Genomic DNA, 24,287 nt, shown 5'->3' on the forward strand with positions numbered 1-24,287 from the left:
TTAACTCTTCTTACTTAACAGTAGATTATGAAGCTCTTTACCAAAAATGTTTTTAATGCCTGTATAGAATTCCATTGTATGTATACATGTGTTGTATGTATGAACAGATATATTTGGAGATAGCTCATCATTTCCTTAGGATAAATGCCTAGCATTGGAATTTTTGGGTCAAAAGATATTCACATCTTTAGAGTTAAGATACAATATTTTAAAACTATGAGATTATTTTGAGGGCAAAGATTCTAAAATGGCGTTGTATACTTAATTATACATGTTCATTATTGAAGAATTCAGAGCAACATAAGGGAGAAAATAAAAACTTTTATAATTCTACCAGCCAGATATAATTGCTAATGATTTTTTGGTATTGTAATTTTTTACAGATTTTTATGTAGATACCTTTTGAAAAAAATTTGGATCATTTTATATATATTTATATATATGCACACACAGATACATACATATCATTTTGAATCAATATTATTTCATTAAAAATAGTAGCAATTTCTTAAACTGCTTAAAGAGATGTATCCCTTTGGCTATAAGGAATAGAAGACACCAACTCGAATTGGCTTCAACTATCATAAAAGGTATCATTTCTCCTACATGAGAATTCATGGGAAGGCTGGAGTCCGCAGCTCAGGGCTGCTGGCCGGGACCGGGGTCTCTCTGGCTCTCTGCCCGCTGCCCTCTCGGCTTCGGCGGACGTGCCGTGCGCCAACAGAAAGTGAGGGGACCTCTTGCTCAGCCCTGTCCTACCCTCCTTTCTGCTCTGCCCTCTGTGTCCTGCCCTTTGGGTCCCTTCCCTGACCAGGACAGTGGCCAGGGACTGACGGGCTCAGACCACAGGTTCCCAAAATTCCCCAATGGCGAGACTTACCTGTAGCTCTGGCTGAAAATACAGCTTCTGGCCTCTCTGCTGGAGACTGTAATTGAATGGGTCTGGGAAGGGGCCTGAGAGTTTGAATTTTCCCGAGGCGGCGGCGGAGACTGTTGTCACCAGGGAAGTCTGGGATTCGCTCCCGGGCAGTGTTGGTGAGCTAACACCCCCCACTGCAGAGCTGAGACCTTTGGTGGCTCTGGCTTTCCAGCCTGCACACAGTGCATGGCCAGCATTTTTTTTTTTAAACTGAATGTTTTTCTTCATAATTTGAATGTGTTGGTTCTTTACATTTACACCATTTACAAATTGCTTTTTACAGACATGGTTTAATTAGGACGAGGGACAAAAATCATTTTGGTAAAATGTGTCTAAGTGAAAGAGTCATTTCTGTGGGGAGAGTCCCCATAAGTCAGAGCATTTACAAACGAAAACCCCCACTTGAGTGACTGGAATGAAGTCAAATCTTTACTTCGGTCAGATTTCACGTTGCCCTTGACGGTGCAGGTGCAGCCGCAAGGAGCATAAAGGATTTCTGGAGTTGGAAAGGGTGAACTTCCTTTTGTCATTTGACTAAGAAGAAGCTCCTGCAGTTTCTTTTTTTCTCAGAAAAAGAATGATCATAAAAAGCATTACCTCCTTTTAGAAAACCATGGAAACAGTCCAATCAGAGACATCAAAAGAGAGTCTCCATTTCTGAATACATACAGCCTTTTCTTTTTTAAAAATGTATATGTCAATGAGGCTCTTGAGTTTATATTAAGAACCTAAAATAACGCCTGCTTTCCCTCCACTGGTAACAGAGCGGCAGCTTTGGAGCAGTTCAAGTCTCTGGGTGCTGAGCCCTTAGAGGTGGACGTGAAGGAAGCTGGCGAGGGACAAGGAGGATACGCCAAAGAGATGTCCAAGGAGTTCATTGAGGCCGAAATGAAGCTGTTTGCTCAGCAGTGCAGGGAGGTGGACATTCTCATCAGCACCGCCCTCATCCCAGGTGGGTGCCGCCCCGGCCGCTGTAGCGCCGGGCTGATGACGTCTTCCAGCGAGGGTCAGCCGTTGCGTCACATTCGAATCTTCAAGTAAAGATTGATCTGCTTTCTAGAAAGTGAGAAAGCACACGAGAGGCAGAAAAGACAAAATCGCGGCAGCCCCTAGAGATAAACGCTCATTAATAATTTGGTATATTTGCTTCCAGTCTTTTTTCTGTGTATTTTTATCTGTGTTCACAGAGCGCCTTCTTTGAACACAGATATAGTTGTACGTAAAAAGGTTATAATTGTACATAATTTCCTGGGTACACCTTGATAAATTGGTTTTTAATTGATTCCTGTTCTCTTTGGTAGGATGCTACCTGTTCATTGTAGGAAATTCAAACAGTACTGAAAAATACAGAGAAAAAGTGTAGATCTGAGGTCCCACCAGAGATGACCGTTATTAGTATTTTGTTGATCACGTTTCTGTATGTATGAGAGAAAGAGAGGGGAGCCTTTTTTTTTTTTTAAAGATGTTATTTATTTTTAGAGAGAGAAAGGAGGGAGAAAGGGAGAGAAACATCAATGTGTGGTTGCCTCTTGCGCACCCCCTAGTGGGGACCTGGCCCCCAACTCAGGCATGTGCTCTGACTGGGAATTGAACCTGGGACCTTTTGACTTGCAAGCTGGTGCGCAATCCACTGAGCCACACCAGCCAGGGGGAATGGGAGGGGAACTTTGTGTGTGTGTGTGTGTGTGTGTGTGTGTGTGTGTGCGTGCATTTATTTATGAAATTTCCAGTATATACAGGACCTGGCACAAATAACACCCCTTTCTATTACAAAATCATAAGCATGTGATTCTGTAACATAACACTGTCACACTCAAGCATGCTATATGACATTTTAGGTGAAATGTTCCAATTAAAATTACAAACTATTACACATATTATTACCCCACCAGCCACACTCAAGTAGGAGTTCTGCCTGACCCTGTATTTTTCTACTTAAGGATATGGCACTTTCTCATTTTCTAATTTTTCCTTTAGCATGTTTGGTCTTTGCAACCAAATTGTGAGCTTTTTCGATGTCCGGAATTGCTTTCCAGTCCATTACTGTATCCTCTCCTAAAGAATATTTTTCACTCAATAAATGATAGCTGTCAAACCAATAAGCACTTTTTAATTGCTAAACACTAGCTTGATCTAGCACCTTTTATATTCCACCTTTTACATTCTTACCTCTTCTGTTCTTGTGTTACTGAATAATGAATACCATGCTGACTCTAATTGTTTTCCTTTCTGAATGAAAGGGGGGCCATGTGCCCTGACTGGTGTGGCTCAGTGGACTCAGCACCGGCCTGTGAACCAAGGGGTCACCAGTTCGATTCCCAGTCAGGGCACATGCCTGGATTGGGGGCCAGGTCCCCAGTGCGGGGGCCACACGAGAGGCAACCGCACTTTGGTGTTTCTATCCCTCTGTTTCTCCCTCCCCTCCCCTCTCTAAAAGTAAATAAGCCCTTTAAAAAAAAAAGAAAGGGGGTCATGTAATGAGAGCTTATGGGGTTCATGGTTCCTCGTGTTCGATCCTGCCTGAGGAGCCTCACCCTGTCTAGGAAACTGTGGACAATTAGTAGTTGCTTTGTCATGAGGGCCCTGGGGAGGAGAATTTTTCTTCTGTCCCCCTTCCCCCCTAATCTGGCTATGATAGACCAGGGGCAGGAAGTTTATCTGACCAATGAGCTTGTGGGGGAAAACAGGCCTCCCGAGCTCCTCTTTCTGTCCCCTGTGGGCCCCAGTGATGCCTGATAGGTGGGCTGGTTTCTCCAGACACCCTGTCTCGCCAAAGCTGGGCAGGGGGGCCACCGGGCTCAGCCCACCGAAGACACTAATGAGCCCTGCAGGTGGGTGTGGGTTGCCAGCCAGGGCCCTGGGTGGCATTTGTGACATCTGCCAGAGGGCAGCACTTCAGGGTTTGTCCTTCTGTGGCTCCTGGCTCAGCTGTTGCACATGTGGCTTTGGAGGCGGGATGGGGTGGCCTTGGTGTGCCGTCTGGCCTTGGAAAGGGAGCTGGGCTTCTGTGTGTTTGTGAGAGGAGTCGTGAGCTGACTAGATGTGACAAGTGGCCAGCAGAGGGTGCTAAAGCATTTGCTCAGGGAGCCGGTCAGACCTCACTGAAGAACCAAGGTTAGTTTGGACACGTGTGCAATTATCATTGATCGTAACGCTGGAAATGAGTGATAGAACTCAAGTGTTCTTTTCTAAAACACATATTGACTCTTAGGGCATACCCCCCATAATTTCTTATTATTTTTCAAATTTTCACCTGAGGATATGTTTATTGATTTTAGAGAGAGAAGGGAAGGAGGAAAGGAGAGAGAGAAAGAAACATTGATGTGAGAGAGGAACATTGATAGGTTGCCTTCTGTACCCGCCCCGACTGGGGATTGAACCCACAACCTAGGTGTGTTCCCTGACTGGCGAGCGAACCTGCACCTTTTCGTGTAGGAGACAATGCTCCAACCAACTGAGCCACCCAGCCACGGCTGTTCCTTTTTTTTTTTTTTTAATATAAGTAGTTTATAGTAAGTGAAGTTTAGTAGAAGCTCAAGCTGTACAAGTTTTTTTTTTGTTTTTTTTAAAAATTGATTATAGAGAGAGAGAGGATGTAGGAGAGGGAGAGAGAGAGAAACATCGATTTGTTGTTTCTCTTATTCATTCATTCATTGGCTGATTCTGTGTCTTGATTGGGGGTCAAACCTGCAACCCTGGTGTATCAGGGCTGTGTTCTGATCAAATGAGCTACCCAGCCAGGGCCTGTATAACAAGTCGCAAGAAGACTTGAGAAGTTTTACCAGTGTGTTCTCCCAAGTCTCTCCTGTTTTCAGCCTTTTCTGAAGCTGCGCTCTGCCTCAGTGCATTAAACTTACAGAGAGGCCAGCACTTCAGTCCAGCGCTCACACTCAGGCAGCTGGTCTGAAAAGGACCTTCTTGTTTTTTAAATGTTTTTGAAAACTAAAAAAAAAAAAGTTAATTAGAATATTGTGAGGAAGAAGACGATCTTTTGAAAGACATTTTCTATTCCTGGGGCACTGAAACCTGAAACTATGAGCACTAATAAAGAAGACTGAAAAGATTATATATTGGAGGGAGGTGGCAAGAAAGCCTGGAATCATCTTCTGGTGGGCAGGCCCCTTGTACTACAGGTGTTCTCTGCTATGTGGGTGTTCTAGGCACCCATCTGTATCAGTGGACCAGCTGGCATTGTTGTGAGAGGCTGTGTTCGGTTTCAGTGAATATTTTTTGAAGACTCTTTCAACCTGTTTGCTTATTTCCTGGTGGGTGATTTATGAGTGCACGTGGCCACACCGTGTTGAGTGTTCAGCTGTTTTTGACCAAAAATGGCCTGACCCCCGTACCCCACCCTTGCTCTTCACCTAACCTTCCCCTTGAGTGACTTTTTTTTTCCTTGATGAAAAAAAGCCCTCAAATGGAAAGGTTTTGCCAATGTGGAAGAGGTGAAACAAAAAAACGGCCGAAGCACCAAAAGGCATCAAAACTCACAGGTCAAAAAACTGTTTTGAGGAGTGGGGGAAAAAAGCCTCTGTGGGTGTATTGCATCAAATGGAGAGTGCTTTGAAAGTGACTGAAGTTTAACATGTAAGAATGAATGCACAATTTTTTTATAAATAAATTCTGGGTTTTTTGGGGGTCTCCCCTCGTAAAGGCACAAATGCCCTTTGAAAATCAGTGCCCTTGGCATCATACCTTTGCGGGTTTCCATCCTGAGCCTTCGCCTGGGTCACCTGATGGCATGTCTGCCCCCTGGCAGACTCAGAGCAGAAGTTATTCTGAGGTTTTCCTTGAGTTGGATCCAAAGGGGATTAAGTTAAATGTCAGAAGCTCTCTGAGTTGAGATCCCTTAGATCGGGGTCCTTGTGGCTGTCCTGGAGGCCGGGTGTGGGTGACAATGTTAAGAGGGACACGGACACAGCAGCTAGTTTCAGGTGGCCCTCTAATCCCCTAGCTGCACAGCAGCAGTCAGTGCGCTTGAAAAAATGATAATTTTGTACTTAGGTAGGTTGTGTGGGGAATGAAATACTTTTGTAGCCCGCTAATTACTATGCCACCTGTTCCCTCACCTAGACCCCCAGGGTGGGGCTGGGTGCTGAGTTACAGGTTAGAATGTTACGCCATGTAGGTCACTTCAGGAGGGGGCCTCGCTGGCGGTGCCATTTGGTGGCGCCGTGTCCACAGGGCAGAGCTCCCCCACCTCCTGTCGGATCTTTGACCTTGGAGACCACCCTCAGATAATAAGGCGGTCCTGCCCTCGGGGAGCATTTAGGCGCCGCTCTTAATCTTTTCTGTATTACCTGGTGAGACGTGGGCACTCTTTTTAAAGCATCCTCGTGTTTTCGAGAGAGACTTTTTCCTAGACTTGGAATGTTTGGTCGGGAAGGGGAGGAATCAGGTTGAAAATCTGATCAGGGAGTTGAGGGGTGGGGTGAGGAGGCACGGGAGCGCTGTAGCTTGGACTGTGTGTGCACAGGCTTCCCTCGGTTGGGGCGGGGGGCTGGGTGCCGCGGAGCTCGTACCAAGTCACCGCTGACAAAAACCACCTTATGGAAAAATCCGAAGCATCACGAGGTCATCTAGCTTCCCCGTGGTCCCCTTCCCCACCTCAGGCCTTGCCCTCATTTTGTGATTAAACCGTAGCTCTTGGAAAGCTGGGGTTTTGTGTAATGTCGAAGGCTGTATCTTGGAGCCCTGGGGTTCCCAGCATCATTAGGTAACGGCATCTAAAGTGATTGGGATTGGGTCACTACCCCCACGTCCCCAACCGGTGCTGCAAAGTCTGTACTCTTTGGTACGGTATTCCTTACCTTTCAGTTTCTAGTCTCGATTTAGTTTTTGGGCCTCATGTTAAACTAATTTATTACTCTCTGGGTCTGATTTCAGTCATGCTGGCTGCTTGGATCTCAAATAGGCCAAGGACTTTCACGTCTTTACACACATCGTTCCTTCCCTTTGGGATGTCTCTGCTCTACCCTGCCTTTCAAAATCCTGCTCAAGGCATTAACACTTCCTCCGTAGTTTCTGCCGTTGCCTGCTCAGCAGGAAGACCCCCTTTTCCTTCATTCATAGGCCTCGGCTTCTGCCTCCAATGCCAGCTGTTCTCAGTGTCATTGCCCTCAGTTGCCCTTGGTTGTTCCGTGTCCCTGTTCACGCGGTGACAGTGTTTGCTTTATCCTGCCCTGGCATGTGCTTAGCGTGGAGCCTTGCACACCGCAGTGGCTCAGCTGATGCTACTGAGCCAGAAACCTTGGCACTGTCGTTAGGTTTTGGCTGGTACAATTCCTTTCATTTTTCCAGAGCTATCCAAGGAAAGATAGAGAATGCCCTGTTGACTCCAATTTTGGAGAGGAACGCTGCAGAGGGTAATTCAAGATTGGGAAGCTAGCGTTCCCATCTTCCCAGGATAAATACCCAGAGGTGGATCTGCCATGGTGCTTGGTAGTTCGTATTGGCCTTAACTTGTGTTGTTCCAGTCGGGCGAACCAGTACACTCCAACAGGGGTGGAGTATACTGCAAACTTTCCGATAAATCACTGGTTGTAGGTATTTAGTTTAAGCTCAATCACTCTTTTTGAATTTAGTGCTTTAGAGAGGCCCATGACATATTCTTTTGCTACATAGTGGTAAGTTGTTAAAGCAATTTTTAGAAATGAGTAATTTTTTCTAGAGGTTTCTAATTTTAATAATTTTATAACTGCATCATAGTATTTGATTAATGAGCAGACACACAGCTATGAAAAGATACTATGAACTGAATCGCATTTAAGAATGAATTTGTACAAATCACAGCCACGATGCCCACAGGGCACGAGTGAGGCATTTTGTCAGGCTGTAGTCAGTCCCTGGTGCACACAGACCTTCAGGGACACCTCACACTGACCCCTGGCGCCCCTACTCACCCCGAATAACGGCCACCCAACCGGGAAACTCTATAATTAAAATTTTTAGATGAGTGCTTTTAATCCTTCAGCTATTCTAATAACAAAACTGTTCACTGACCTTCAGATGCAGACTCTTTTAGGCTTAAAATATTAGACTTCCGAGCTATAAGTAAAATTTCCCTTCCCTATCTAGCCTGTACTTGGAAGGCACTAAATAAGTATCACTTGAGTCAATGAACGAAGGAATATTTGAATGGTGACTGTGAATACAGGATGTCCCACCATGGTCTTGACAGAAGTATGGAAGCAAACTCCCAGCTGGGAGGGAACTGGGTGATCTTTCTAGGGAACTTCAAGTCCTCAAACCAGGAGGAACCAAGAAATTGTTCGTGGTGTTGAACATAATACCAAAATTTCCATCCACAGCTTGTACTGTGCCAGGAGATATATTAAAAACTTTTTCTCTTGACATTATTTTCTATCACAGTGACATTTTTTTAGAGGATGGGGAGGTGGGTTGGAGGAAATGTAAAAACTTTGGTCTTTTGGTGTATCTCATCCTTTGTGGATAGATGATAGCATTAAAGGAAAGGAACAGTCAAAAGGGGAAGCCCAATGTGTCTTTAAAAATAACCTTGTCTGCCTTTTAAAATGAACCGTTCTGACTTCTTCCGCAGTCATGTCGTGGGACACCTGAAGTGCTTACTTGATCGCTTATCTTTGTGCCCAGGATCTGTTGCAGGCTGTGTCCAGGGTATATGGGACATCTCTTTGTATTGGAAGGGTTTGCATTAATCACTGGATATATCCTTTTCTGTGTTCTACGTTGTAGAAAAGCTGTACTCACCTCCCTGCTCGTTACCCCCCTCAGTCCTGTCCCTGTCCCCCTGCCCCCCCGTAAGTGCTGCGACACCCTCTTTGAAGGGCTGTCCGAGCCTTCGCTTCCTGTGCTCTGGCAGGAAGGGCAGGTAGCCTTGAGTGGGGGTGTTCTAACTGGTAAATACATAGATGGGTCCAGTGGCATTTCTGTGCTATTATAGTACTTTGAGTGCAACTCTCTAACCTATGTCTTCAGCTGAAAGTGGAAACTGGCTGTGGTTATGCAGGAGTACTTTATTGTTTATTCTATAAAAGTAGTATGTGGCTTTTGTTGGGGACCCTGTAAAGCACAAAGTAGACAATACATCATCCATGATCTGTCTACTTAATGAAAAATATTATTACAACTTTTCCATTTCTCATTTTTTTATGCATTTTCATCATGTTAGATCAAAATATATCTTTCTTATTTTCTCCATTTAATATTATATCATAAAAATTTCCCATTAATATAATATGCCGAGTCATTAAGAACTCTTTGTAAATAAATACATTTTAATGGTTTTATAGAATTTTCTTGTTTGAATGTACTGTATTTTATATCACAGTTGGGCTGTGAAGCTCTCCGAGTTTCTCCCTCAAAATTGGGCTTTTTGTTTTTATTTTCAGTTTTTTGTCCACTAAAAACAATGCTCTAACATTTTTTTTGCATTTTTCCTGTGTCTTGATTTTCATTAATTTTTCTCAGGATTAGTCATATCATAGAAGTAATGTTGTTGGACGAATGGGCAGCAACGTTTTGGCCAGTTGGTATGTGTTCGGTAGACTACGCTCTCCTGAGCCATCGTGTTGGTATGTGCTCGGTAGACTACGCTCTCCTGAGCCATCGTGTTGGTATGTGCTCGGTAGACTACGCTCTCCTGAACCATCGTTCGGTTCATAATGTCACCAACAGACTGTCCAACTAATTGTTTCATTCCAACATTTTTATAATTTTTTGACTCTTTCAATCAGAGGGACAAAACAAAATATCTCACTTTTTTACTCACATTTCTTTGATTTTCACTGAGGGTGGACTTTTTATTTTCCATTTGGTTTCCATTTTTCTTTAAAATGACCATTTGGGGGGAGGGGGACAAAAGGGTAAATAAAATGACTGTTTGGATTGTTGTACACTTATCTACTAGGATCTTAGTGTTTTGTCTTATTTAAACTTCTGTGAACTGTCTATTAAATTTTTGTCATATTTTTTTGAGAATTGTAATATATATTTTGTATATTTAAATCTATCAATGTTTTCCTTTGTAATTTTGCCCATTGCTTGAAGTTTAGGAAGTACTTTCTAATCCAAAGACTAGAGAGATATTCACCAAGGTTTTTTGTGTTCTTTTTCTTTATGGGCTGATTATCTTATAATTAATTTTGATCTATTGAGTGTGGAGTTCAGTTTGAAGTAAGATATTTTGTTTGGGTGCATTCCCCGCCCCCCCCCCCCCCCCCGGATACCTAATTAATTATCTTATTCCCTTTGTTCCTTCCCTTTTGTGATGCCACATTTATCATAATTACATTTTTGTCATATTAGCCATTAGGATGAGATAGAACAATATTTTGAAATTGCCTTCTCAGTCTTTTTCCATCTCTTGATCTATTCTTTGGAGGATTTGCTCATTTGGACTTTTATGTATTGCCCTGCTTCTTTTTTGGCCCTGTTTTTTCTCTTCTGTTTTTAATTTTTATCTCTGTGCTTTTCAGAATTTTCAAAAAAACTAATCCACATGTGAGTGCTTGAAGGCAGCTGCTCCATTACATTCATCATTGTATTCCCTTTAGCCCTTATTTGATTTTATAGGTTATAAAATTAAAACAAGCTCTTATAGAAAATTTTGGAGGTAAGGAAAATCACAAAGAAGAAATTAGTCTTATCACTCAAAGATATCATGGTATTTTTAAACATATGTAGAATTTAATAGAAACTGTACAGTATGAGTAATAGTTTTATGTATGTATAAGTATAAATATATGTGAAACATTCAAGTATGTAACATATATGTTTCATTTGTACTGAATGGGAGCATCCTATACATACTATTTTTGTTGCATACTTTCTTTGTTTTTTTAATCCTCACCAGAGGACAAGCTTATTGATTTTAGAGAAAGGGGAAGTGAGGGGGAGAGAGAGAGAGAGGGAGGGAAACATCGGTTGCCTCCCACACATGACCTGATTGGGGACCCAACCTGCAACTCAGGCATGTGCTCTGACTGGGAATCAAACCCACAACCTTTTGGTTTATGGGATGATGCTCGAACTGACTGAGCCATACCAGGCAGGGCTGTTGTGTGCTTTTTGAAGAATAATTCCATGTCTTAGACATTTCTCTAAAACTTAAGTGAACTTTTTAAACTTACCCTCCAGTTATTTGACTAGACACTAAATAAATTAGTCTATGTGAAAGAATATGCTGTCTTTTCAAAAGGGATAGAATTTCCAAGTGGTATGCAAGCATGTGTTTCTGTGTGTGAGTGGATGTAAGGTGTATCAGCAATGGCTTTGCTGTTTTATGAAGGTTGAATGAGTTAAGTCAAAGAAGACAATAGGTGGTACATTGGACATTTCCTAGGGAGCCTAAATGGTTTTGACCATGGGATGTCTCTTAAAGTGGGTAACTTCACAGTCCAGAAACGGATCCTTTACTGTAGGTGTCTCCAAAGAAAGAAGGAATCCAGGATTTCGAGGGCAAGAGAAATGAGATGCCAAATCAAATTTGTGAGGTCGACGGCCATAAAGTTGTCGTAGTTAGAAAACAACGGGCAGGCCCAGATCCCAATGGGATGTGGTCAAAAGCCACACCAGCCTGGCACTTCTGGGTACCAGGAAGGTGGGAGGGGAGCGGGAACAAACAAGAGACTGGTTATGAGAGAAGGGGCTCTGGTCTGGAGCTTAGCGGGGAGGGCCGCGGGGTGGGTGGGTGGCACTAGAAAGAAAGTGCCGGTTAGCGCGTTACATCCGCCACTTCCTGTGGAGGCAGCCGATGGCCTATGGTTGTAAATCACTGCTGAGCGGAACAGCATGGCCTGTAATTTGGGAAAACGTCTCAGATGTCTGTGGTTTGCCTCCCCAAATTCCCACACTTGAGTAAGGTTAGTTACATATTGAAGATGCCTTTGTTAGAGGAAAGGAATGTTTCCGGAGAATTTTGAGAAGTGGTTAAACTATTAGGAGTTCCGGGTGTTGTCTTGGAGGGATGTATCTCCTCATTCTTGCCTTTTCATGGAGACTCAGAAGACAGACCGAGAGGTTGTCTAATGAACCATGTGGCAGCCAGCCTCTGGTTCTGGGGCAGAAGGTCCAGTGGGGCAGCAATGAGAGAATGTTCGAAAGAGCCCTTCAACCTGGGGTGGAGTCCTCCATAGAAGGAGGCTTAGGATTTGGATCCGATCTTGGAAGTACAAAGTTTACATCAAGAAAAAAGGAGGTACTATGTAAACATCCACTTTTATCTTTACATTTTTCCCTGCACATGTTATAAATAAAGGTAATTTTCTTTAAAATTTTTTTAATTTATTTATTGATTTTAGAGAGAGGAAAGGAGAGACAGAAACATTGACTTGTTGTTCCACCCATTGATGCATCCATTGGTTGATTCTTGCACGCGCCCTGAGCAGGATCAAACCACAGCCTTGGTGCATCGGGATGACACTAACCAACTGAGCCACCTGACCGGGAGGAGTATTTTTTTTGAATCACATTTATTCCAATCAAGTAGACCGAAAAACAGATTACAGTGCAAATCTTAATTTTAATAGGTTTTCATTTATAAAATTAGTATTTTTACTAAAGTTTTCTAAGCACAGAGTTGAAAACTTTCAAAAGATGAGATAATTCACCTCCTAGCTCTTTGCTTTCCTATTACCAATGCCACAAGTTTAGTTTAGTTTATTTTTGGCATAGGTATTTACATTGTTTCATGAGGCTTGAACTTGAACATGTATGGATATGTATGGGCCCCCACTAAAAATGTAGATGTTTATTAGCTTGAAAAATTCTTATGTTTGGTGCCTTGAGTTCTGTGTAAGAATTAGTGAATGTATTTAAAGTGTGAAATATCTCATGAGGAAAATGTTCCATGAGGGATTATTTGTTTCTCTACCAGTATATTCCCACCACCAGGCATAAGGCTTAACCCACCAGAATAGTTGTTGAGTAGGAGTGAAAATGTATGAATGATTACTAAGCCGTTTGGAGTTGTAGTACCCTACTGTATTCATCTCATGGCACTTTCTTTTTTATAAATTTTATTTTTTCATCGCAGTTTACATTCAATCTAATTTTTGTATTAGTTTCAAGTGTACAGCATAGCGCTCAGACAATCATATACTTTACAGGTTGTCCCTTTTATATTTCGAGTACCCACCTGGCACCCACGTTGTTACGATGTTATTGATGTGTTCCCTGTGCTGTCCTTTACATCCCCGTGACTGTTTTGTAACTGTCAATCTGCGCTTCTTCACCCCTTCACTGTTGTTTACCTCGCTCCCAATCCCCCTCCCTCTGGCGACCATCAGTTTGTTTTCTGTATCTATGAATCTGTTTCAGAATGTTTGTTCATTTATTTTGTTCTTTAGATTCCATATATAAGTGAAATCATACAGTATTTGCCTTTCTCTGTCTGACTTAGTTCACTTAGCATAATACCTTCTTGGTTCATCCATGTTGTCACAAATGATAAGATTTCATTCTTTTTTTCATGGTTGAGTAACACTCCATTGTGTACGTGCCACAGCTTTTTTATCCACTCATCTATTGATGGGCACTTGGGTTTCTTCCACGTCTTGGTGATTGTAAATAATGCTGCAATAACAGGGGTGCATATATTTTTTCTAGAGTTTTGGGTTTCTTTGGATATATTCATAGAAGTGGAACTGCTAGGTCATAAGGCAGTTCCATTTTTAATTTTTTGGGTAACTCCATATTACTTCCCATAGTAGCTGCACCAGTCTGCATTCCCACCAACAGTGCACGAGGGTTCCCCTTTCTCCACATCCTCCCCAGCACTTGCTGTTTGTTGGCTTATTGATGGTAGCCATTCTGACAGGTGTGAGGTGATCTCTCTTTGTGGTTTTAATTTGCATCTCTCTGACGATTAATGACATTGAATGTTTTTTCATATGTGTATTGGTCGTGGCACTTTCTTGACTCTCCTTGAAGTCACCCTGTGTTAAACTAAGGTAGATGACTATAACATGCAGGAAAATCTAGTGACATTTGTTAAAATGATTAGGACTGTCCCATTTTGTAGTTCATAAGTTTCTATTGAATATTCCCTTGACATTTGTGATTTTCATGAATTGTCCAATTTGAGTGCAGATAGTTTCTGTAATAGCTTCTTATCTTTTTTTTATTTTAAACAAGCAATGTGTTTCTCCCTTTGGGAGTGGTACCGGACATAAGCCATGCAGGAAGCGTGGCACTTTGGTTTCCACGTGGCGCGCAGGGCTCTGTCCCGCAGGCTGGCTTTGGCGCCCACGGTCTCACTGCTTCCTTAGGAGAGTGACAACTGTCACCTGTGCCGCGGACTTGGGACACCCCTGGCAAGAGTCACAGTCCCAGATGTCAGGTCCCTGAGAGCCCAGACACTACTGTGATGCTTAGGAAATAGTGTACAAAATTACAATGTGTCCATTTTTATTTTTTTAGGTAAAAAAGCTCCCGTCTTATTTACTAGAGACATGATTGAGTCGATGAAGGAAGGCTCCGTTGTTGTGGACTTAGCTGCTGAGGCTGGCGGGAACTTTGAAACCACGAGGCCGGGAGAACTGTATGTTCATAAGGTATAGCGGCTGCTGCTGTGATTCCCATGAGAGTGTTTGTGCGTTTAAAAATTTAGGGAAACCCCAGCCTGAAACAACAAGCTAAAAATAAAGATATAGGCACATTTAAGGCTCCTTTTGTAATATGTATTTTTTTGCGAGTATGTGTATATGTTTATAAAGACACAGAATTTCAAGACTTAGCCTTGCCTGTGACTGGGACTTGTCCTGGAAAGAATGTGAGCATCGGTAACAGACCTTTCTGACGCTCTTTGTGTTCATTTAGGGAATTACGCACATCGGCTACACAGACCTTCCGAGCCGAATGGCCACTCAGGCCAGCACCCTGTATTCCAACAACATCACCAAGCTGCTGAAGGCCATCAGCCCTGACAAAGATAATTTTTATTTTGAAGTGAAAGATGACTTTGACTTTGGTACAATGGGTCATGTCATTAGAGGAACCGTAGTGATGAAGGTAAGTAGAGAGTTCTGTTCCTTCCTGTGTTTTTGCTGTAATCTGTTTTGGGATTTCTGTTCAAGGAAGAATCCTGTTTTGGAACTGAGATCTACTCTAATAAAGTATTGAGGTGTTGGGCTTATGCCAATAAAAATTGTTTAAAAATGCAGAATGATTTGAATATTGCAAGGAGTTATATACACATATGATTCACCTAAAATATTTGAAAAACAAAACAAAAAAAATCAGAACTGAATAAAGTAAAAATGAAATGTTTCTCAAATCTATCTGCTTTTAAGAGTTTGACCTGTGTTCTTCCAAGCTTGTCTAACATGCAAATTATGTACCTATACATGTATGTGTAGTATCAACATTATATACTTATATACATATCCATTATGTATTTTTATAAAATGATAAGTTGTGCATGATAAGAATTTATTTAAAATTATTTTTAAAAGAACATTTTTTTCCCCCAACATTGCATATTTTTGAAATACGGGATTGACTTAAAAAATGCCATTTTTCTAATTTCTGTTAGGATGGCGAAGTGATTTTCCCTGCTCCGACGCCACAAAATATTCCCCAAGGTGCCCCGGCGAAGCAGAAGACGGTGGCTGAGCTGGAAGCCGAGAAAGCAGCCGCGGTGACCCCCTTCAGGAAAACGATGACCACAGCTTCCGCGTACACAGCAGGTGAGGTCCCCTTGTCAGGACTTAGCTGTGATGATTTGCATTTAGAAAGTGATGTATTAATTGTCGGAATTGCTAAATGAAATACTTGTGCCCATCTTTGGATGCCATTAGGAATTGGGCCTGTTGGGAGCAATTTTTCATAGATGTGTCCTTTGCCGCGCCCCTGTGGAAGTGGAGATTGTGTGTGGATTCGCTTTCCCTGGAGATAGTGGGCGCCGTGCCGAACACTGGAATGAGTGTGTGTGAAAGAATACACAGGCTAATGTTTTCCTTTCATACAAACATTTGAAATGTAATTGTTAATATTTTTATCTACATCCAATAGAGTGAGTAATGATGTACATCAGATTGTGTTGGTGTTGACTGTGTAGAAATGTGGTTGCTCACTTGTTTGTTTACTTGGTCATTTCTAGAACATCAGTTGTGATTATCTGCCCAGCTGGGAAAGGCTAGGGAACCAGATGGTTCCGTGGAAAGTAGGGACCACAGCCCAGGTGTAGCCTTTGAATGTTTGACCAACACTCTAACCTAGTCACCCAATTAAAAAATTCAATTTTTAAATTCCAATCTTTTCTTTTTTTTCTTTACATGTAATATCAATGCTTTGCTTTTAAATTTATCTTTGTGAAAACATGGAAGAATCATTGTAACACAAGGATAAATATTCATCTGGCTACAAAATGTTGAGCCTGAAATAGGGCTGTCTGATATTATATTGGTTTCCCTCTCATAGAACGAATTAGAAAGTGTTTAGATCTACTTAGAGCCAAAACAGAAACCAAACTATAAAGAATTAAGGACCAGCACCAGGCGGAGAGAATTCTTGTAGCCTCGCCATTCTTCTCGCTCCCATGTGAGTCCAGATGTTTGAAAGCTGAGTATGTAACTCCCCTTGAATGAAGAGCAAGTCTCAGTAAAATGCCCCAAAACCCTTGCAGTTGTGAACATTGGGAATAAATGGGGCCTTGTCTCTACTTGCACTTACTTGTTTAAAAAAAAAAAAAAAAAAAAAAGAGAAGCCAGATTAGTGGAAGGTACACGGAGAGCACAGTCAGAGGGATTGTGAATTGCCATCTCCCTTCAAGATTCACGGGGAGGCGCAGCAAGGCATGCATGGTGATTTGTTTTTCCAGGTTTTTCTTGCGTTGGTTAGGTCAAAGCTACTGCATCTTAAGAGTCAGGACAGTAGCCTATTCCAGTGAATAAAGGATGGCCTTATACGTGTTTTGTTTTGCCTCGAACCTCCTCCTTTGTAATAAAAACAAGTATTTTTATTGTCTACATGTTGAGGAATCTGAATAGTAGGCTTCAAGGAATTTGATTTTCTTTTTTTCCCTTTTTTCTCTGCCATTCCCTTCTTTTTCCTGTGTTACACAAACTATAGAAAGAGCACATTTGACATTATTACATGTGTTATAGAAAGGATATTAGTTTATTAAATAGGTGCTAAGAATACCTTCAGATGTGTGCTTTCTATTTTTTCCAGATGAGAACAAAGAGGTTTACTGATTTTACAGATGAGGATACTGTGGCACAGAGAGGTTAAGTAACTTGCCTGAGATCACACAGCTGGCATGCAGTAGAGCCGGGATTCAAAGCAGGCAGCCTGGCTTAAGAAAAGACACTCTTAACTGTAGCCCTGTGCAGCTTCTCTAATGATTAACTGGGACACAGCACAGAATTCTATGGAACTCTCCCCCCAGATGGTTAACAGGCCCCGCACTAGAAATCTTATGTGTGTAGGAAAACATAAAGTAAAACCACAGTTTCATTGAATGATTTAAGGTAAAATTAATGTTCTCTCTGTGCCACTTACAAAGAAGTAGTTCCTATCAAGGGAGAAAAGTACCTTATTCAGGAAAAGTAAATTCCAGCTCCCTGGTCCCCCATCGTCCCTCCGTGCATCCTGACCACAGGGTAACCCTCGATTCTGTTCCCGGCCTGCCATCCACATGTTTGCTGGTCGGAAAGGCGGTAATTAAAGATGCATGTTCAGAGCTGACTGTTTGTATCCTGCACATTCTTAATTTAATTTGTATTTTTTCCCCTTTTCTTTGTACAACCCTATTTGCTGACTTGGCGCTGAGGCTGGAGCCGACTGCCCGGCCAGCGCCCAGGTTCGGGAACAATTGCAAAACCCCGTCCCGGGGGGTGGGGGGCACACGTTCCAGGGAGGTGCTGGAGGAAAGAAAATCCTTCCTCCCCTTTGCAAATCCCTCTTCCTCGGCCAGATCCAAGGGGACGTACAGCTGGCCTTACCGAAGTCCTGTCACAGAAAGGCTGTGTCTTGCCCAGGTAGAAAAAACTTCGGTAGATCTTCTGTAGGCCTGTCATTTTGGAATAAAGACACTTGTACGAACACATGTGGCATCATCTTCAGGGAAACTTAAACCAGGGAAGGGAACAAGCCACACAAGGGAAAGCGTGCAAATTGTTACTAATATGACATAAATTTGAATATATCTGCACAGTTTGTTTTGGGGGTTGCTGGTCATGAAGTGGAGTGTTGTTCACAGTACCTTTGACCTTCTCTCTGTCTCTCTTCCCAATCATGAAATGTTTCAAAACCCTGCTCATTATCGGCAAAGGTGTGGAATGGAAAAGCGTCCACTGTGTCACATGTTTTTACGGGGGCTTTCAATGACCTGGAGACAACTGCTGTCAGCTCACCCTCTTCCCTCTCTTTCTCCAGGTCTCACCGGGATCCTGGGTTTGGGCCTCGCAGCTCCCAATTTAGCCTTCTCCCAGATGGTGACCACGTTCGGCCTAGCCGGCATTGTGGGCTATCACACAGTCTGGGGAGTGACCCCCGCCCTCCACTCACCGCTGATGTCTGTGACCAATGCAATCTCGGGTTTGTTACTCCCCTTCCCTCACCTCAGCGTTTCGCGGTCTATCGAGTGCTTGGCATGAGGTTCGCAGAGCCTGTGTTTGCATATCATAAGGCTTGCCATCCGGGCTTATGCATGTGGTGGTGGGTCCCACAGGGCACCGGAGTGCACTGGGCGCTTCCATTTCAAGCCGTGCAGGCCTCTGTTACTGCTTTCAATTATGATTTCCTTCAAAGAAAGGATTCCCCTGATGACATTTGGAAACCAGTGTTTCCTGGGATCACAGTCACAGCGGCCTTCTGGGGCCCTTCTAGATTCAGCTAAGCACTCAGCGAAGCCAGGCTCCAGTCGGAGGCCACCCTGGCCTCAGGCCCTTGAAGCTGATGGGACAGGAAACGCAGCGGGCCGCAGGGCGGCCTCCGCGCCTCCCTTGCTGTGAGTCCTCACAGAGGCCTGTGGTCCACACCTGCCGGGGGCTGTTCTCTGTGGCCTCCAGCGCGGGCTCCGATCTGGGGAATGAGACCCGGTTTGGACAGACGTGAGAGCCGTCCTGCTTGGAAGCGTCCCAGCCCCGGGGGCCTCTCTTAGAACATTGCCACTGGCGTAGCTTTTGGGACCCCCGCAGGGACAATGTCTGCTTCCAAGAGGCACTGTCCTGTGGGAAGCCCCAAGCCGTGGCTTGGCCAGTGTGGAGTCTAGTTCAGCAATAGTTTCTTCCAGTTCCGATGTGTTTTATCCGCCAGGGGCCCTTTTTACCATGGGCCATGCGGTCTAATAACCTTATTGATTTATATCTCTATCAGGGGAACAGAGATTAAAAGATAAAGGAAGGCCAAAATTTGATGCGAAAGGAGAAGGAGCTTTGTTAACTCCTTGAGCAGAGAACCCTTCAGTGGGAATGGTGTGTGAGAACTTCTCCTTTATGAGTCTGTGCATGCGAGGCCTGGCACCCGTGACGTGTGATTGGCGGCATCCCTGTGACCCTTGACCGCACTGGTGCTTTCTCCGCAGGGCTGACTGCGGTTGGTGGGCTGGCGCTGATGGGGGGCCACCTGTACCCTTCCACGACCTCGCAGGGCCTCGCTGCTCTCGCTACGTTCATATCCTCGGTCAACATTGCAGGTACGGCGCTGGTTTCAGTGGAGATGTGAGAAGCAAACATAAATAATTAAAAAATAGGCATTCCGATTTTAAGAATTTGTGCCTTTCAAAAAATGTTTCACTCAGACCATAAATGCTCTCTATGAGGGAAGATTAGTTATTTTGCCTGTCTGTAATTTTTAAGAACTCTTGATAAAACCCTCAGTGCCCCAAACAAACTAATACAATGATGTCTTGTTACAAGTTAGCTGGCAAGCTATTAATGCATAGTTTGGCATTAAGTTGATGAACAGCTATCACCATAACATCTCTTCATGAGTATGATTTGAGGTAAAATTTTAGACTTTTGCCTTGGCCTAGCCTGGGTTTATTTCTAAAAACCAAAAGCCTAGCACATAAATTTGTGCATGAAACTTCATTTGATGCTATTTTGTAGCTAAAAAATTCTTTAATGGATCCAAGAAACTTGGTGTCGGTTGATGTGGTACTTTTTTCTTTTGTCATTTATTATAGGGTTTATCAAACAGGATAACTTGTTAGAAAATAAATCCTGGCTTTTAATGATTTACATTCCTAAGCTGTTTGAAAGGCTATTTACTTGTAGTCTTGTGGAAATAGCTGGTTCTGCACCGATAGCAAATTTAGGGATTTTTTTCTCCTTCAGTGGAACTGGCTTGAATAATAAAATGATTTCTAATGTTGATGGTCTAAAACATTACTCAAAATGATATTTATCTATAGGTGATAAAGGTGTGCCTAAAATTGGAAAATTGTAGCACTTTAAGAAATCATGTTGCTCCATGAGATAACCTTTCTGTTTTATATTTACTTTGATAAGGTGGCTTCCTGGTTACTCAGCGAATGCTGGACATGTTCAAGCGCCCCACTGATCCCCCAGAATACAATTACCTGTATCTGCTCCCTGCTGGTACCTTCGTTGGAGGATATTTAGCTGCCCTCTCCAGTGGGTATAACATTGAACAAGTAAGAGGCACTTTGGAAAGTTTTATTTTTGCCACTGTTTCCCCCCTTACTTAGAGTGATTTAACAGTATCTTGACCCATATTCAAGCTCTGTCAGGCAGATTCAACAACAACTCTAGAAACATCTTGGTCAAATAAAACATCCCCACCCCCTGAGAACCAAGGCCCTGGATTCTAGGGACAGGCTTACCTGCTAATAGAATGTACAGATGTGCTGTGCCTGTTCGTCCCATGTTTTCCCCCATGTAAGAAGAGTTGAGGAAATTATTAGTGTGTATCCTCTTTATGTATCTGACTGGATTGTTGTAGGGATACAATGAGATAAATCAGTAACAAATTTGAAAAGTGTCTGTTTTTAAATACTATTAGTCCTTTTCTTTTTTCCCCTTGCAGTTTCAGTACATCATCTCTTGTTATCAGGAGATGTTATGCCAATTAATTTAAAAAAGAGAGTTTGGAAACAAAAGCTCTATCGAAAAGCAAGTGATCAAGTTGAACTTTGAAAGGTCTAAATATAATACTCACCTTTGAACCGAGTATTTTTCTTTTCTTCGCAATGAGTATCAGTAGATCTCAGCCTCCCTGACGGCAGAAAAGGCATGTTTTTCTTGACTTCTCCTGCTTCCAAGATGTGGCATTTGTTGAATGAACAAAATCTCTTCTGAGAACATTTGGAGCCATGAGTCAGGGAGAGGCAGGTCTGACCCAGATTTGCTATTTACTGATCATTGGACCTTGGAAAAATTGTGTAACCTCTTTAAGCTTTGATATTCTCTTTTGCGAAGTGAGGCTGATGATTGATGATTGATGATTCTCTCCTCCTGTGGGTCTCAGGGGACTGCGTTACAGCACTCAAGATGTGTGTGGCCCAGTCCCTGGCCTGTACGGTGTCAGCGGTTGCCTCCTTTGTAGCATTTGGTTAGATCCCATAGTGACATTAGTTCAGTTTAGGCACTTTATATATGCCTTGTGCATGCAATCAAATCCTGAAGAAACCAATTTACATAGATGGTATAATTGCAAGTACAAGGTATTTAGTATCCCTAATGGATAGGAAAATATACTGAAATATTAAAAGAAGAGCTCATCTTGGTCTCTCTGTTGTCTGAATTTGAAATTTTCTTTAGAGAACCATGTTTCCTCAAGAGAGGTCCTCCCTGTGTTAATGGATTGGAAGTTTTGATGGCCTCTCTCTCCCCCTCTCTCTCCTCTGCCCCCCCCCCCGCCCCGGTTTCCTTTGGGAAGATCATGTACCTGGGCTCCGGCCTGTGCTGCGTCGGTGCCCTGGCCGGCCTTTCCACCCAGGGAACAGCTCGTCTTGGCAATGCACTGGGCATGATCGGTGTGGCCGGAGGCCTGGCGGCCACGCTGGGAGGCCTGAACCCAACCCCCGAGCTGCTGGCTCAGATGTCTGGGGCGATGGCTCTGGGCGGCACCATCGGTAAGCACTGCGGGTTTCTGCCTCCACGTGAGCCCGCACCCACTGCTCGGCCTGCTGTGCCTCGGCTGCTGTGCTTCCTCAATTGCATGTTTTAAAGCGTGTGTTTGAATGAGGGTTATACCAGCTGTCATGACTTTTCACCAAGATAAACCAATTCTGTTAGAAACAAAGGTGACAGTGCCGGGAGAGGGTTCTCGTCGATTTGCGGGGTTTCGTTGCCGGGCTCTCGAGGTTTCCGTGTTTGTCGTACCGGAGCGGTAGAAATACTGGGTAATGAGCTGCTGCTCCCCGCTCCCCAACTCCAGCCTTCATGAGCGCGCTGGTGGCTTGCATTCGGCCGCAGTAGTTGCATTTACACCACGGGACTCGACACATGCTACACAGCTGGGCTTCTTTTGTTGTTTCGTGGATTGTCCAGGCCTAAGAAAGTGATGGAGGACATGTTAACAAGGCAGCTTAAACTGAAATGGGTATTGTGTCTGTAGCCGTTACGTTGTGAATCGCGTAAGAAATTGAGCCAATGTCCTTCGGGGGTTTGCAAACTATGACCAGGCTCATTGGAGTCGTCCCACGCCTGGTTCTCACACTTGTCTTGTTTCACTTCCGTCTTATTTGTTACTGCTAATAAAACTTTCAGTCAGAACCCACCTGGGAACTACCCTCCTTCATCAGCAAACACCAGCTTGGCTGTGATAGCCGACTTTGGCCAAAATCAACAAAAGCATTCTGTGAAAATCAGTCGGCCATGTGGAGTTTACGATAAAGAGTGTTGTCTATTTCACTATGATTTGAAAACTGTGCTACATGAAAAGTCCTGTGTGTGTGTGCGTGTGTGTGTATACACAAAAATGTCTCTTCCTGAGGAGCTGCTAGTTAAACACCTCCCAGCACACTATTATCGCCCCTCTTATCCCAGCTAACCCTGGAAAGACGCTCGCGGGAAGACGTCTGTGCTGCGGGTTCAGGCAGGAAGCCCTTTAGACGTGAGCTTAGCACTGTCAGGCCACTTTGCTAGGGCCGTGAGACTCCTTCCGTGTCCCCTGACCTGGACATGTACTACCCAGAGAGGAGCATTTCGTTGCCTTTGGCCCTGGCTCCTGCCCACCCACCTGAACACCACGGCCTTCTTCGTATCCGGGTTTCTCGTGTGCAGGCCCTGGGTCGGTCATGCCGTGGGGAACGTCTCAGGGGATTTGATGGGAGCGGAAGGAACGTGGGGCTCTGCTTGGCCAGGGCCCATGTGAAGGCTGGAAGGGAAGGGGCTCTTTGGAGCTGGGCCTTGCTTAGGTGTGTTGAGAAAACCTGCTCTTTGAAGGGGTGTATGTAGCTGGTGTCCTCAGCACCGGTTCAGTCCCTCTAGAGCATCATTAGCTCATGCTAATTAGTGGTGACAAGGACGGAAACTCTTAAGTGTGGCCTTTATTGTGGTTACCTCTCAAGGGTCTGTCTGGTTTTAATTTCTCTTTGACCTATCTTTCCTGACAGGATTGACAATCGCCAAACGCATCCAGATTTCCGACTTACCTCAGTTAGTTGCTGCTTTCCACAGTTTGGTGGGCTTGGCGGCCGTGCTGACTTGTGTAGCCGAGTACATTGTGGAATATCCCCATTTCGCTACTGACGCGGCGGCAAATCTCACCAAGATCGTGGCCTACCTCGGGACCTATATTGGTGGGGTCACGTTCAGTGGCTCTCTCATTGCCTACGGAAAATTGCAGGGTAAGTGGATCAACACAACAGGGGGGGTGAACATCTATTGTTTGTGGGGGAGAGGGTTAGAGGTCCATTTCAATTTTAGAAAATAGCTTAACAGTAGGACTTGTTAGGTGAGGAGTTTGTGTAGCACTCAGAATAGATAAACATTTTTTTTCCCTCTCCATAAAGGTGGCTTCCCTTTATCCACCCTTACACATCTTAAATCACTTGGAAGCTTGCTCTTCTGCACACAGCTGGGAGCGGAAACAGGGCACAGACACTTGCACACAGGGACTGAGTGATGTTTGCGAACATTGATATGTTTGAAGAAAACAACATCTTCGTATCCCTTGGTTTCCAGAATAGAGAGAAACTTATTGAATAAGTTTGTGTGATTAGTATACAATACTTATCTTAAAAACAAATACACATTTTAGGGCTCTCGTTTGGCAACCTCAGCGACTGCAAAAATCAAACGTGAAAGTAGAAGTAAAGGAAAAACCCCACACAGGCTGCTTTCAGGGAAAAAGTGCTTCTCTAGAGAAACTAGTTTGTGATTTAAAATTTCACCTTGCCGCTCAGTCATCAAGTCATTAAATTTAAGTGGGGAGCCTCCATGAAATTCAGCATAATAAAAAGAACGTCAAG

General features: G+C 43.6%; 1 protein-coding gene across 7 annotated transcripts in view; it reads left to right on the forward strand.

Moving 5' to 3' along the window:
- The window catches only part of NNT (nicotinamide nucleotide transhydrogenase), a 74,327-nt gene that overhangs the window by 19,628 nt on the left and 30,412 nt on the right, over positions 1-24,287 (forward strand). For all 7 annotated transcript variants that reach the window (XM_054575320.1, XM_054575315.1, XM_054575314.1 and 4 more), the window contains 9 exons: positions 1,684-1,871; positions 14,321-14,454; positions 14,720-14,911; positions 15,435-15,588; positions 18,281-18,442; positions 19,431-19,541; positions 20,359-20,504; positions 21,749-21,944; positions 23,430-23,663. In XM_054575320.1, coding sequence (XP_054431295.1) covers positions 1,684-1,871; positions 14,321-14,454; positions 14,720-14,911; positions 15,435-15,588; positions 18,281-18,442; positions 19,431-19,541; positions 20,359-20,504; positions 21,749-21,944; positions 23,430-23,663 — 1,517 coding nt within the window. The remainder of the gene's footprint in view (positions 1-1,683; positions 1,872-14,320; positions 14,455-14,719; positions 14,912-15,434; positions 15,589-18,280; positions 18,443-19,430; positions 19,542-20,358; positions 20,505-21,748; positions 21,945-23,429; positions 23,664-24,287) is intronic.

This window comes from Pteronotus mesoamericanus, unplaced genomic scaffold (assembly GCF_021234165.1).
Source record: "Pteronotus mesoamericanus isolate MK-2021 breed Mesoamerican mustached bat unplaced genomic scaffold, CSHL_Meso_final contig_29, whole genome shotgun sequence".
Taxonomy (NCBI): Eukaryota; Metazoa; Chordata; class Mammalia; order Chiroptera; family Mormoopidae; genus Pteronotus; species Pteronotus mesoamericanus.